The sequence below is a fragment of the Mytilus galloprovincialis genome, chromosome 1 (assembly GCF_965363235.1).
Source record: "Mytilus galloprovincialis chromosome 1, xbMytGall1.hap1.1, whole genome shotgun sequence".
NCBI classification, from domain to species: Eukaryota; Metazoa; Mollusca; class Bivalvia; order Mytilida; family Mytilidae; genus Mytilus; species Mytilus galloprovincialis.
Genome location: NC_134838.1, coordinates 97,891,530 through 97,905,677, shown reverse-complemented (window position 1 = coordinate 97,905,677; position 14,148 = coordinate 97,891,530). Strand labels below are relative to the sequence as shown.

At 31.5% G+C, this 14,148-nt stretch overlaps 1 protein-coding gene across 1 annotated transcript; it reads left to right on the top strand.

Annotated features, from left to right (window-relative positions):
• Window positions 1-546: 546 nt before the first annotated feature.
• On the top strand, window positions 547-12,255 carry LOC143046392 (very long chain fatty acid elongase 7-like). The gene is made up of 8 exons (XM_076219539.1): window positions 547-691; window positions 2,276-2,337; window positions 4,257-4,444; window positions 5,467-5,547; window positions 8,210-8,266; window positions 9,587-9,701; window positions 10,795-10,922; window positions 11,971-12,255. Exons 2-8 carry the CDS (start codon window positions 2,283-2,285, stop codon window positions 12,133-12,135), a joined length of 789 nt encoding a protein of 262 aa, XP_076075654.1. The 5' UTR covers window positions 547-691; window positions 2,276-2,282; the 3' UTR covers window positions 12,136-12,255.
• Window positions 12,256-14,148: the final 1,893 nt, after the last annotated feature.

The window sequence follows — 14,148 nt, the reverse complement described above, 5'->3', positions numbered from 1 at the left end:
CTGAGGGAAATAATTACTTGATTTGTAAAATATAATGGTAAGAGTATAAAGAATACTCGGTAAAAGGAGATGTAGCAACTATATCAATTTTAAATATGTGGTTTAACCATGTTAGGTTTCTAAATCACAGTCCCTAGGAAGCACGACACTGCATATTCAAAACGATCATTAAAAAATGTGGCAACTTCAATTCTTCATTGAATGTTAATCCAAAATTTCTTAAAATTTCATACAGTTTTGCTTTCTTACAAGTATATATGTCATCAAATTTGTTCTGGTTTGAAACAGTGTTCAGTTCAAACTCAAATGAAAATGTCGAGGTTGCTGTTTCGTATCGATTCTTCTTAAATAATAATATGATATACCTGTTTTAACACAACGGCTTATTAATATCAAGTAAATCTGTCCATCTAATTATACTCCATTCAGAAAGAAGAAGATATACGAAGATTTTTCTTAATTATTTTGGATTGCATGACTACATCTACAGAAAAAAAATACATGTTAGGATATGCTAATTGTACCGTATTTCAATTGCTGATCAAGGTTAACATTGATTTCACCGCTATATGAACACCTTAACAAATATAAACCCACGTGAGAATTTAAATTCGGAATTAAAGGTCGATCTTACAAACAATAAAAGCACATGTTCAGAGTTTACGTAACTGACATTATTTATAAACAAGGGGTAAGTTGTTTAACTTATTTATTTTAAGAAAAAGTATCTTTTGTAACCGTTTGAGATGTAGAAATAAAATGTGTATTGTATGAAAATAATACCGTCCGACTGGTGGGCGTTGAACTGGTGTCTCCACCCCTCAACAATTATATATGCTTAATTTCATTAACAGGAGTAAACTTGTTTTGTTATTTTACAAAGAGATAACAGAAATATAATAACTTATTGATACCATTGTATGTATTGCTATGAAAAATACTTATCGGAATTACAAATTGTAGGTAATTTCTCTTTACAAGAGAAAATTTTAAAGATTAGAGAATTTCATTGCCCTCTTATGTTTTTTAATATGCCAAAACATACATTTCTGTGAATTAGTTCTAAAAATATAAGAACGTCTACTGAACAAAATGAAATCCAAGTTTTGCACCAAATCCAAGTTTATGATCAATTTTGAATATATTTATACCATGTGAATTTATCTATTATATCAACCGTCAGTTTGACCACTTCATATCAGTCACGCTGACATTAATGTACATAGTATTATCTAAACAAATCTTATCCATGCATGGCCAAATTGGCCAAATTCTTTACCCGTATTTATCAGTTTATTCGTCCATTACAATGGCGGATTTATATTGCAAAAGAAAAACTATTGAAAACCTATCTATGAAGTTCATTTTGTGAAAAAAGAAAACTCGACAAAAGAGACAACCGTCATTTTACACGGAAGTTTGTCCACAAGTTTCGAAGAAAAACAGTTTTTTCTATAATGTTCTGTCTGTGCGAAGCAAACTTTTTTTGTGAAACATTTTTTTATATCAAATCTCTAATTTTGTACATTCACAAATCTATTATATAATTATAGCCTTTGTATGAGGTCGATATAACATCGTATTGACCTCAACCAAAGGCTACAATTGTTATATTATTAATCAACAACTATTGCATGAACAATGTAAATTTGGGGATTTCTAGAATGTATTTTTAGTAACATGCTGTATGCCCTGTGCAATATGCTGTTTTTGACCTACGAAAAACTAAACACAACAGTATTGGCGTGCAAACTGAGTAAATACAAATGTTCATGTGATCAAGTTTTAACGAATCACAAATCCTTAAAAATATTTGATTAATAATATACAGTAATATTGCACATATAATGTACATATACCTTACGTGCAATGGCAAATAGTACATGCATACCGTGCTTACGGTGGCAATACAACTTGCGATATTAAAATGATTCACGGTGTGTATTCACAAGACCAATAATTCGTTCAAATATATTGACAAGACAGGGAATCGTTTTTAATAAATATACGGATCTCAATATATGTTAAATAAATGTAATCACTACCGGATTAAAAAGGTGTAACGTAAAGGGGTGCATAGAAAGAAAGCATAATCTTTATTGTTCTAAACTTGTAATTAATTTTGATAAAACTGTGTGGATACACGTACAATGTAGTTCCTTTATACTAAATGTTTGTTTTATGGACTCAAACATTTACCGTGTTTGATTATTTCATTGCATAACTACGATTTAACGTTCAAGTTCCTATGTAATAATTTTTATTCAAATTGCAGGTAAAGAATGGAGGTGGTTTACAATGTACGGCATTTTTACCACTTGGCCATGTCAAAAGGAGGTAGGTTCAAAACGTCAAAAGATTCTTTGTTGAATCCCTTTTATTTTTTTCACTTATTGGTAAAATTTGAAATTTGATATAAGATCATGCAACTTGAATATTAAAATGTCTAAATAATATAACTTTCCACAAAAAGCATGTTTTGAAAGATTTTGAATCCAAAACCATCTAAAACCTATCTTTAAAAAACGATATAGTGGTTTTCTTCATGTAGAATGCCGAATTTCACTAAAAATGACCTTATCATTTATAACTGATAAATATCAGAAATTTTTCTTTTTTTTTTATTCCATGTTTACCCGGAAGTTTGTCCACAAGTTTCGAAGAAAAACGGTTTTTTCTATAATGTTCTGTCTGTGTGAAGCAAACTTCTTTTGTGAAACATTTTTTTTTATATCAAATCTCTGATTTTGTACATTCACAAATATTTACAGTAATACTGCACATATAATGTACATGTACCGTACTTGCTATGACAAATAGTACATGCATACCGTGCTTACGCTGTGCAAGATGTATAGACTTGTGCAGCAACACTTTACGTCCGGTCCGAATGAATGCGTTGAATCCGATGTCTTTTGTAGAGAAAGCGCTACACTTTCTGCCGGATAAATAAATGTTGCAATATCGCGATACCTCTTTGGTGAATGCCTCAGTGCAATAAAGCCTTGGGTACGAGCCCAATTGAGATGCGCTGTAGGGGTCTTAGCATTGAAGAGGATATGCAATGGACTGTTTTCCAAAAAGCAAATTTTCTAGCCAGAACTTTGGCAGTGGTAGTAGACCTTTTATCTTTTCGTACAACAAGTACATAAGCCAGTGAGTGAGAGTAAATCGTCTTTAATAACATTCGTTTTATATCGAAAAAACATCAGGCAGAGGAGTACTAAACGTTCTTTTCGTACAACATGTACATACTTCAGTGGTAGTAAATTTTTTTTCGTATGGCAAGTACATTTGCCAGTGGTAGTAAACTTTATGATTTGTACAGCATGTACACTAATAAGGGGAAGTAAACAAATCAACTATTTGCTACCATACAATAAAGAGTAAAATAACAGAAAACACTGAACTTCGAGAAATATTCAAAACGGAAAGTCCCTTATGATAAAACACATCAAACGAATGGACAACAACTGGTATATTCCTGACTTGGTGCAGGCATTTTCAAGTGTAGAAAAATGTGGATTGAACCTGGTTTTATACCGTTAAACCTCTCACTTGTATGACAGTCCCATCAAAGTCCATTATATTTATAACGATGCGAGAACTAAACAGACATAATAGGTAAAATTGTCAAAATAGGGATACAGTCATCATCACCGTGTCACAATCTGAATCAGAATAAAAACAAACAAATATATAACAAAGAAGCACAAAAAAGGAAATATAAAATTTATTAACCACGTGCATTGCTACTTATATATGGATTTAAAATGAACCCAAATGACTGATTGCCGAGGTTCACCTCATCGCCTTGTCTTTACTGGAGTTTTTCGCAATATGCATAAACTTCCTCACACACACACAAAAAAAAACAACGCCAATGACATGAAAGTCAACAAACGGTCTTTAACCATGGACGAGTGCCTTTGCAATATGTCAAGCGGACGTTGATCAATCATTAATATCACCATAAAAAGACGTGGGAGATAGCATTTATCTTACTGTCCTAAAAGAGTAATCACACTTCGACTAAAAGTCTTTATATTTGTGATAATATTTTGTAAATGTTTTGACCAATTTTATAATACAACATATAGGTACCCATATTTTAGATATTTAAAGCAATCGCTGTGGAAATCTAAAAAGTCATTATAAACACGCACATATCGATCCAACTGACAAATAATCACTCAATAATAATTGGTTTTATGTTGATATTATTGTTATTTTTCAATTACCATTTCATTTTCTAGACCCTAGGGTTAATGACTGGCTGCTGATGGAAACACCAATTCCTGTTGTGATAATTTTTGTATCATACTTACTCATGGTCAAGTTTGGACCCAAACTAATGGAGCACCGTAAACCTTTACAGCTTCACAATGTTCTGATCGCTTACAACCTGTTTATGGTACTCTTATCAGCGTACATGTTCTATGAGGTAAGAAACCTTTACAGCTTCACAATGTTCTGATCGCTTACAACCTGTTTATGGTACTCTTATCAGCGTACATTTCTATGAGGTAAGAAACCTTTACAGCTTCACAATGTTCTGATCGCTTAAAACCTGTTTATGGTACTCTTATCAGCGTACATTTCTATGAGGTAAGAAACCTTTACAGCTTCACAATGTTATGATCGCTTACAACCTGTTTATGGTACTCTTATCAGCGTACATGTTCTATGAGGTAAGAAACCTTTACAGCTTCACAATGTTCTGATCGCTTACAACCTGTTTATGGTACTCTTATCAGCGTACATGTTCTATGAGGTAAGAAACCTTTACAGCTTCGCAATGTTCTGATCGCTTACAACCTGTTTATGGTACTCTTATCAGCGTACATGTTCTATGAGGTAAGAAACCTTTACAGCTTCACAATGTTCTGATCGCTTACAACCTGTTTATGGTACTCTTATCAGCGTACATGTTCTATGAGGTAAGAATGCTTTATACATCCATAATTGGGGATTTATCAAACTAAAGTTATCAAATAAATGTTATTTATTATAACACGTAACCCTGTTGATTACAATGTCTATCAATTCGAGATCGGTCAATTTTTTCAAACTTCGAAGTGAAAGGTTCTCCGGTCATTTTTAAAAATATTGGAAAGGACAGATATCGTAGTAAATGTGATAAACTGAATACGTTTCATGATATAAGTGTAATTGTTGAATTGAATCTTCCAAATGAATGTATATGACTGAAGGGTTCAGAACGAGTCTAAATTTAAGTCATTATGGAAAGATTATATATGATCAGTACATTTAAACCATGTCTTTGTAAAAATATTGACACCTTTGACTATAAAATTAATGTAACGTTTAGAATAAATATTTCTTTTAGTTCTGGAATACTTACTTGTTATTGAAAGGCTTAACACATAGAAATAAAGTAATTAGTACCCTTGCTATTTCACTATTTGCATGTAGATTTATTTGTTATTTATTAATTTACTTTAGTTCTTAATGTCAGCAGTCCTTGCAGGCTATAGTATAAGATGCCAACCAGTGGACTATTCCAATAATCCAATCGCAATTCGGGTAAGTGGACAACGGTATTATCAAATTTTCCAACGGAATTAAAGTCTTTCCGGGTGGTTGTTAACAGTAGGGGTTTTCTAGGTTACCTGTTGTACGAAAAACTTTCCCATTCAAACAAGAACAGTTTTGTTTCTCATAATTTGAAATACATAATATCAACCCTTTCTCTGCATGTCGTCATTTCAGATCATATGAACTATTACACCTATCTAAATGGATACACTCTCCAAAGACGCTGAACAAAATTTGATGCAAGTTTGTTTGAGGTTTACTGAAAACACCAATCAATACTTACTCTAGGAGGTTTAGGCAGCCAGATCAGAAAAAAAACAGCTCTTAACTTCAAATCCCAAATAAGGATAAATCCTTAAATTATAAAAAGTTTTTTTTTTTAACCATAACTTGGATTATACAGGTGGAAAATGTCTAGGTAAATATAAATGAGAGTATTCATATTATTATTAACATTTATTTTTCTAATTCAAAATGATTCTACAGAAATAGTTCCAAGTTTTCGTTCCTATCATCTTTTAAACTGTAGTTCACCATCATTTATTTGAGTCAATAAATTTTTTTCCATATTCGGCAATTAAGGGTTTCGTTCCAATGCCCTTAACCCAGCGATGATGAATATTTTCATATTACCGACTCTAATTCTGGAGTATATGATTTTTCGACAGGTTATCTTCTCTGTAGTAGGAATAGTAAAAGCTACTAAAAGATGTTAAGGATGTTCGCTACTCTGTTAAAAATAGCAAGCTTTTTAAAAGACTATTATATGAATTGATAGTATATAAGTAAATAAACAAAAAAAGTAGAAGAAAATGGAGGGTCTGTGTGCTCGTTTTCGAGATATAAGCCATTGAAAATTTGGCGGGAAATAATTCTCTCTAGATTTTTCATGTATTTAAAACTGGCACCTTAATTGTTTCAAAAACTATGAAAAAATAACAAGAATTTTATAATATTTTGAACTATGGCTTTATAAACTTTACGTAATAAAATTATGAAAAGAAAAGTAGGGGTTAGTGGGCAAAATTTTTTAATGACAATACATAGATAAAACCAGAGGATTCTGAAAATCTAGCAAAACAAATGGAGAAGCAAACATCCTTAAGTCAAGCTTGCAATCGGTTCAATTTGGGGACGGGGGATTAATATTTGTTCGATCATTTTGTCGTGAACGCATAAAACAGTTAATGTTTCTCAAAAATTGTACTGATTGTTTAATATGGATAAGGACACAGGGAACCTAATATAAATAAAGATTACAATAGTAAACCGCTGTTCAAAAGTTATCAATCGATTGAGAGAGAAAAAATCCGGGTTAAAATCTAAAACCGAGGAAACACATCAACTTTTAGATGAACAACAAGAACACTGAAGTGTAACAAAAAAAAAACAACGCTAACATACATAGAAACGAACTATTTGATAACAAGTGCCATATTGATGAAATGGTACAGGAATTTTAAAGAAAAAAATGATGATTTAAACCTGTTTTTTTTTTTGCTAGCCAAACTTCCCACTTATCTGACAATGTTTAAAATTTCTATAAAATGACAATACTACGTGCCATTGATACAGCACACAAATGCACCCCACCCCGCCCCACACACGCATAAGAACACTATAATCACTGAGAAACGGACAAACAAATAATACAATATAGTCGTCACAACACGAATGAAGTTACGGTAACCTGTAATCTTGAACTTCAGTAGAGAGTGGATGTTCTAGTCCACCTTCTTAAGATATCTATAACACATTAAAACAAAAAATATACTTATATATATATACTTACTGTAACACCTCATTTTTGTATAATACATGGATAGCCATCTGCTTAATATGAATACAGAAAGAAACCAATTAGGACTCAATTTTCCGAGTTTTGTAAAGGAGGGACAAAATATACCAAAGGGACAGTCACACTCGTAGATCTAAAATAACTGACAACGCCCTAGCTAAAGAAAAAAAGACAAACAGACAAATAATAGTACATGAGATACAGCATAGAAAACTAACGACTAAGCAAACGAACCCCACCAAAAACTGGGAGCGATCTTGTAATTAAGCTCCGATGATGAAAAATGAATGTTCATATTGGGCTTACCGCAAACGATGTGCAACAAATAATGGTTGCATTTTAAAACGTTGTAATATTATTTAGTGAATTTTTCCTTAGAAATATAAACATGCCAAAATATGTGAGGCCTCTAAAACCAACGTAAACAAGAATGTGTCCCAAGTACACGGATGACCCACTCACACTCTCATTTTCTATGTTCAGTTGACCGTGAAATTGGGGGTAAAAACTTTAATTTGTCTTTAAAATTAGAAAGATCATATCATAAAGAACATGTGTACTAAGTTTCAAGTTGATTGGACTTTAACTTCATCAAAAACTACCTTGACCTACAACTTTAACCTGAAACGAGACGAACGGACTGACGAACAGACTAACGAACGGACGGACAAACAGACGGAAGAACGAACGGACCCACAGACCAGAAAACATAATGCCCCTCTTCTATCGTAGGTTGGGCAAAAAAAATGCAAAAAGGTAGAAGAACGTAGTTGAGTTACATTTTTTTTTATTGCCGATGATTTATCAACAATAGTTTATGTTTATATACATTATTTATATGTTTTGTTACAGATGGCTAAAGTATGCTGGTTATACTTCTTTTCAAAAATTATTGAAATTTTAGATACAGTAAGTAATATTTATAATAAGATAACTTAAAAATCGTATAGATGGTAAATAATTTTAAAATGATGCCTAGCGTTGTCTTTTAAAATCAGTACTATATTGTAGAGATTATGCAACGATAAAAAATATCAGTCTTTCATGCAAGAACACAAAACATAAAATGAGAGTAGGGGCATTAAGGCCTGGTTTTGGCCCAAGAAAATTAAATGTTTGATAACCATTTCGAATTGGCACATAATGTTCAGAAATGCATAGGGTTAAGAAATATAAATGAAAAACATAAATATTTTTATCTGATGACGTCACAATTACGTCAAAATATGTACTGTTTTCACGAAAACGATGAAAAATACAGAATTTATGCAGTTTTCTATCTTTGTTTCCTTTGAGGAAACATCCTGCGCAGCCGAGAAACAACAAAATAATTTAACAGAAGCTTTATTATAACTATTGGTATAATCTCACCAAATATAAAGTTGTTTCTTGGGTGCGCACATACTTTTTCAATCTAAAATATACTTAAAATTTGATGAATAAACAAGGAAAATCACGTAATGTAACAGAATATGCAAATTAAGCCATGATTTATTGCCATGGTAACTTGTTCGATGTCAAATTTGTTTTGATTTTCTTAGTACCTTATACCTTAGTAAAGTTTTCACTAATTTAAGAATATGTATGATAACTTTTAAATTTGCAGTAATTTTTGGGCCAAATAATGGCCTTATTGCCCCTACTCCTTAAGAAAACGCTGCATGGCCGCTTCCAAGACGAAGACAAACTTTTAAACTGCAAACATAGATATATGAGTGCCAATGAGACAACTCTCCATCCAATTCATAATTTGTAAAAGTAAACCATTATAGTTCAAAGTACGGTCTTCAACACGGAGCCTTGGCTCACACCGAACAGCAAGCTATATAGGGCCAAAAAATAAATGACTAATGTAATATCATTCAAACGGGGAAAACCAATGGTCTAATCTATCTATAAAAAAAAAAACAAACGAGAAACACGTATGAACCACATCAACAATGTTCAAATAGTGACTTAAAGTAAATTAAACACGCATGATATTTTTTTTGTTTACAAGAAGATTCTAGGCAAACACTCTTGTTGAGAATATTGTCATTATCTTCTTTTTTATACAAAAATAAATTATATGAATGTATTCGCCAAGATTGTTATAAGATTTGAAAACCATTGACCATTCAATAAAAAAAATGACCTAGTATGAATTATTTTAAGAACATTTATTTAAAAGACATTAATATTCATTAAATATGCTTGTATTTCTGTAGTGAAATTTATCATTTTTTTCAGATATTTTTCATTCTGCGGAAAAAGGATCAACAGATTACATTTTTACACGTGTATCATCACAGTACCATGCTGTTAAATTGGTGGTTAGGTGTTAAATATATCGCTGGAGGCCAATGTAAGTGAACTTTTTATTTATTTTTAACAATACAGTTAAAAAGTATTAACAAAAATACCGAATACCAAGGTAAATTCAAAAAAGGTAAGTCCTTAAAAATTGACAAAATAAACGTTAGATTTAGCAACAAACGGAACGAACGAAAACTACCGTCATTTGCCTTGCTTAGTATATAGATATTGGAAGATGTGGTATGAGTGCCAATGAGACAACTCTCCATCCAAATAATAATTTATAAAAGTAAACCATTATAGGTCAATGTACGGCCTTCAACACGGAGGCTTGGCTCACACCGAACAACAAGCTATAAAGGGCCCAAAATTACTAGTGTAAAACGATTTAAGCGGGAAAACCAACGGTCTAATATATATATATATTAAAAAAAACATGCATTTTACCAAACAAATGGTGGGTTAAATCAGATTTTAAACAACAGTTGATTCAAGTTTTGGACATTCAGTTTGATGTCAAAGTGCAACTGGTTCTCTTATATTCTCTGATAACATTTTGAATCCTTGAATTCTCATTTGATATCAAATCTTCAACTTTCTAGAAGCAAATATATGGTGATCACTCAGTTGCTTACACAACAATTAAGAATGACTTAACATGAAATGATAGAAGATCTGATACCATTGTATAATTACGAAAAAATAAAAGAGCAGACCAAGGCTAGGTTTATCGATATAATGACATGACCAAAAGAATGGAAAAAGACTATAAACAGGAGAAGATACAAAAGAAAAAAAAACATAAGTTTGATAAAAACAGATCAAACTTACATAATGAAGAAAAGAGATGAAAAGATGAAAAAGAATACAAAACACTACACAATTAAATGAAGATTAAGTAACATGAACCAAACCCAAACATGGAGTGAACCCGATAACTGCTATGATAGTTCAGGGATTATGTTTTCGCAGTTTGCTTTAAGACTTCGGAATCTCAAACTATTTCTTTTCATTCAAGGTCGTAAAATTTATTGAGATCTTGATTGTAATATATTCCCTCTAATTGTAGTTTATGTATAAGGAATATTTAAGAGAAGGTTATATTTAAAGTACCTGAGCTACAACAATTGATTATTTTTCAGCATTTTTCTTAGCTTTATTAAATACATTTGTCCATATATTAATGTATGGTTACTACGGATTGTCAGCACTTGGTCCACATGTTCAGAAATATTTGTGGTGGAAAAAGTACATAACAAAACTTCAACTTGTAAGTAAAATTAGAACTTGTGTTTGTTTGAAATCGATGAACGGCTATTATTACTGTGTTTTAATTCATCACATATCAATTCAAAGCTTTATTTAGAGTCCCTGAGTAAATATAACATGAGATATAACATGCATATAGTTTTTCTAAAACAATGATAATACGTCAAATGTAAAATAATGCATTCCATTATAGGTTTGAAATAGAATGTTATTTTTTTTAATTGATAATATATATAAAAAGTTTGCATGTTGATCAGTGATTTCGTTAACGGATATTAAACTATCCCGTATTTGCCACTTAATGATATGAATTATTTACGCCCTTAAAAGAGGGGCGAAAGATACCAGAGGAACGGTCAAACTTATAAATAGAAAATAAACTGACAACGCCATGACTAAAAATGAAAAAGGCAAATAGACAACTAATAGTACACAAGAAACAACATAGAAAACTAAAGACTGAGCAATACGAACCCCATCAAAAACTTGGGGTGATCTCAAGTACTCCGGAAGGGTAAGCAGATCCTGCTCTATATGTGGCACCTGTCGTGTTGCTCGTGTTATTACAAACACGGTAATAGTCTAAAACGGTAGGTCACATTCATGAAAGGGGAAGGGGACGTAAGAAACATATACGATATCATCTGTGAAACGGTTATTCAAAAACGATCAACCAACTCATGATGGAGTCCATAAAATTTACAAATATATTATTTTACGTAAATGGTTAAGGTAATTCAGTTCGGTAGTTTTGTTTTGTCTGTCTGTTTTCTGCTTTGTTATGGGTTTTTGTCTGCTCACAGCGTTTCAATTTTCATCTTTAAGAACAATTATCAGGGAAACTCCAAGCGGTTAAACGGTCTCCGTTAAATACTATGTAGAAAAAAATAAGAAAAACAATATATATGTAAATAAAAAGATGTGGAATGATTGCCAGTGATACAACTCTCCACCGGAGACTAAGTGATGAAGAAGCCAGAATGAACATTTTGATTTATTTTTTTCTGTTTAACTCACTCCTTTTATATTAAGATTTTGTTTTATTACAGGCTCAGTTTTTCCTAGTCATCATCCATACCAGTTTGAATATAGTAACTGAGTGTGACTTTCCAAATGGATACAATGTAGCAGTATTTGTATATGCCTTTTCATTGGTCTTTCTGTTCGCAAACTTTTACAAATCTGCATACGAGAAGAAAGAGCATAGTACTTGATAATTGAGAAATGTAAAAAATAATTTATTAATATCATTAAGTACAGATTCTTACATGATTGATTTTGATGATGTGGTGTACATAACTGTTTATTTATTAAAATTGTTTGTTGTGGTGTAATCTGCCTATTTGTTTTAGGTATTAATTGATTGATTATTGATGTTAATAGATCAACTCATGTTGCAATTTTTGGATTATTTACTATAAGACGTGTCTCGGTACTTATCTATCCCAAATTCATGTATTAGATTTTGATGTTATATTTGTTATTCTCATCGGAATTTGTCTAATGCTTAGTTCTCTTATATTTGATGCGTTTCTCTCGGTTTTAGTTTGTTACCCCGATTTTGTTTTTTGTCCATGAGTTTTGAACAGCGGTATACTACTGTTGCCTTTATTTACGATATTGGTATGAAAGATGAACACAATTCAATAGAGACAAAAACTAAACTCTTCAATAAACAAAAACAATCTACCATTGAAAACTATTGACGTATGCCTGCCATCATATACACTACACAGTGTGAAACATAGGTTATGGTAATTATGGTAATTAAAACCGGAAAAAAATACAGTATATACAGGATAGGGACAGTTAAAACGGGGCCTTTAAAACGTGAGAGTTTTTCGACCGGATTATTTTTGTTCCGTTTTCGATTTTTCTGAGCAGCATAGCTCTATACACTCCACTGACTTACTATGGTCGTAAATCGTAAAGTCTGACCGTCCGTTATGTTTCCGATCTCGTAAACAGTTTTGAGAATTGGCCGATATGTTACTCTAAATAATTTTCACAGCAATTTTACAAATAATTGAAGAAAAAAGGTTGATGATACCCGTTTAAATGTTCACACACTATAACATTCAAACTTTTACTAGAATATAATAATTCAAAGTAACTCAACACATTCCATATGATTCATCAAAATTCAAGGCTTATAATTTTGTATGCAAAATGCATTTCGTCTACACAAGACTCATCAGTAGCAAACACATTACAGATGAAGACGAAACCAATACGAAGTAGATTTATACATCTTATTATTCTTCCTCTTTTACCAATAACAATGTAATATGGTGGTAATGATTAGAGATAGTATATTAAGTCGTGTAAGGATAATCGGTGATGATCATCTTAAATCGAATTGAATGATTGAAATAACATAAATCATTCTCGGATAGATAATACAAAACAAAGTTATGAAGAAAACCTAGTAAAATTAAGAATAAAAATAACGTCCAGGATGAAGATCGGGGAAATTTGAACTGCCTCAGGAAAGGGATGATATATTGTTTATAAACAGAATATCAGGAATATCACAGTTGTTATAAATTTGTTTGATGTGATTGAGCTTTATATTTTATTCCATTTGCTTAAGGACTTCCGTTTATAATTCTGTAATTTTGTAATATTACTTTTTGAAATAAAGTCAATGTTCATGAAATACAAGAACAAATATTGTATTGTTTCCGTCCCTCTAAAGTAATTGCCACTGCGTATGGTGAGGTCATACATAAATAGAAAAAGTTACTTGATACTAAATTTAGTTTGAATATGAAAAAATATGAATATTAAAAAAACTATCATATATTAATTTCATATTCTATATAGTTGTTTGTAGCATAATTAGACAGAAGGAATACAAAAAAAAAATGGTCCAGTGTATTTGAAAATAGTATGACGAGTGTACTCGAGTACACCACGATAAAAATAAATTTATAGGGGTAAATTCAGTAAAAAATCTCCCATTGACTTTAATGCTAATCTATGTGTGGGAATAAATTTATACCTGATTTACCTTTAGAAATTAAAAACTTTCATATATCATTCATGAAAGTACAAAAGTAGCCCTATCTTTTGCAACAATAAAAACATAGGGTCATGCGGCATTTTTGGGCATTCACATGGCCTTGTTTACAAACAATGTAGATTCGCACTGAATTCCTATATTGACCCCCATTACTTTTCAACCCTGTAGGGAAAAAAATTAATACATTCAGCATTTATTTCTT

What these genes read in the sequence shown, in the direction of transcription:
- LOC143046392 (XM_076219539.1), top strand. Translation starts at nt 2,283, where the DNA reads ATGGAGGTGGTTTACAATGTACGGCATTTTTACCACTTGGCCATGTCA. An exon ending in ATAATCCAATCGCAATTCGG is followed by an intron (nt 5,548 to 8,209) that starts GTAAGTGGACAA and finishes GTTTTGTTACAG; the next exon opens with ATGGCTAAAGTATGCTGGTT. An exon ending in ATATATCGCTGGAGGCCAAT is followed by an intron (nt 9,702 to 10,794) that starts GTAAGTGAACTT and finishes ATTATTTTTCAG; the next exon opens with CATTTTTCTTAGCTTTATTA.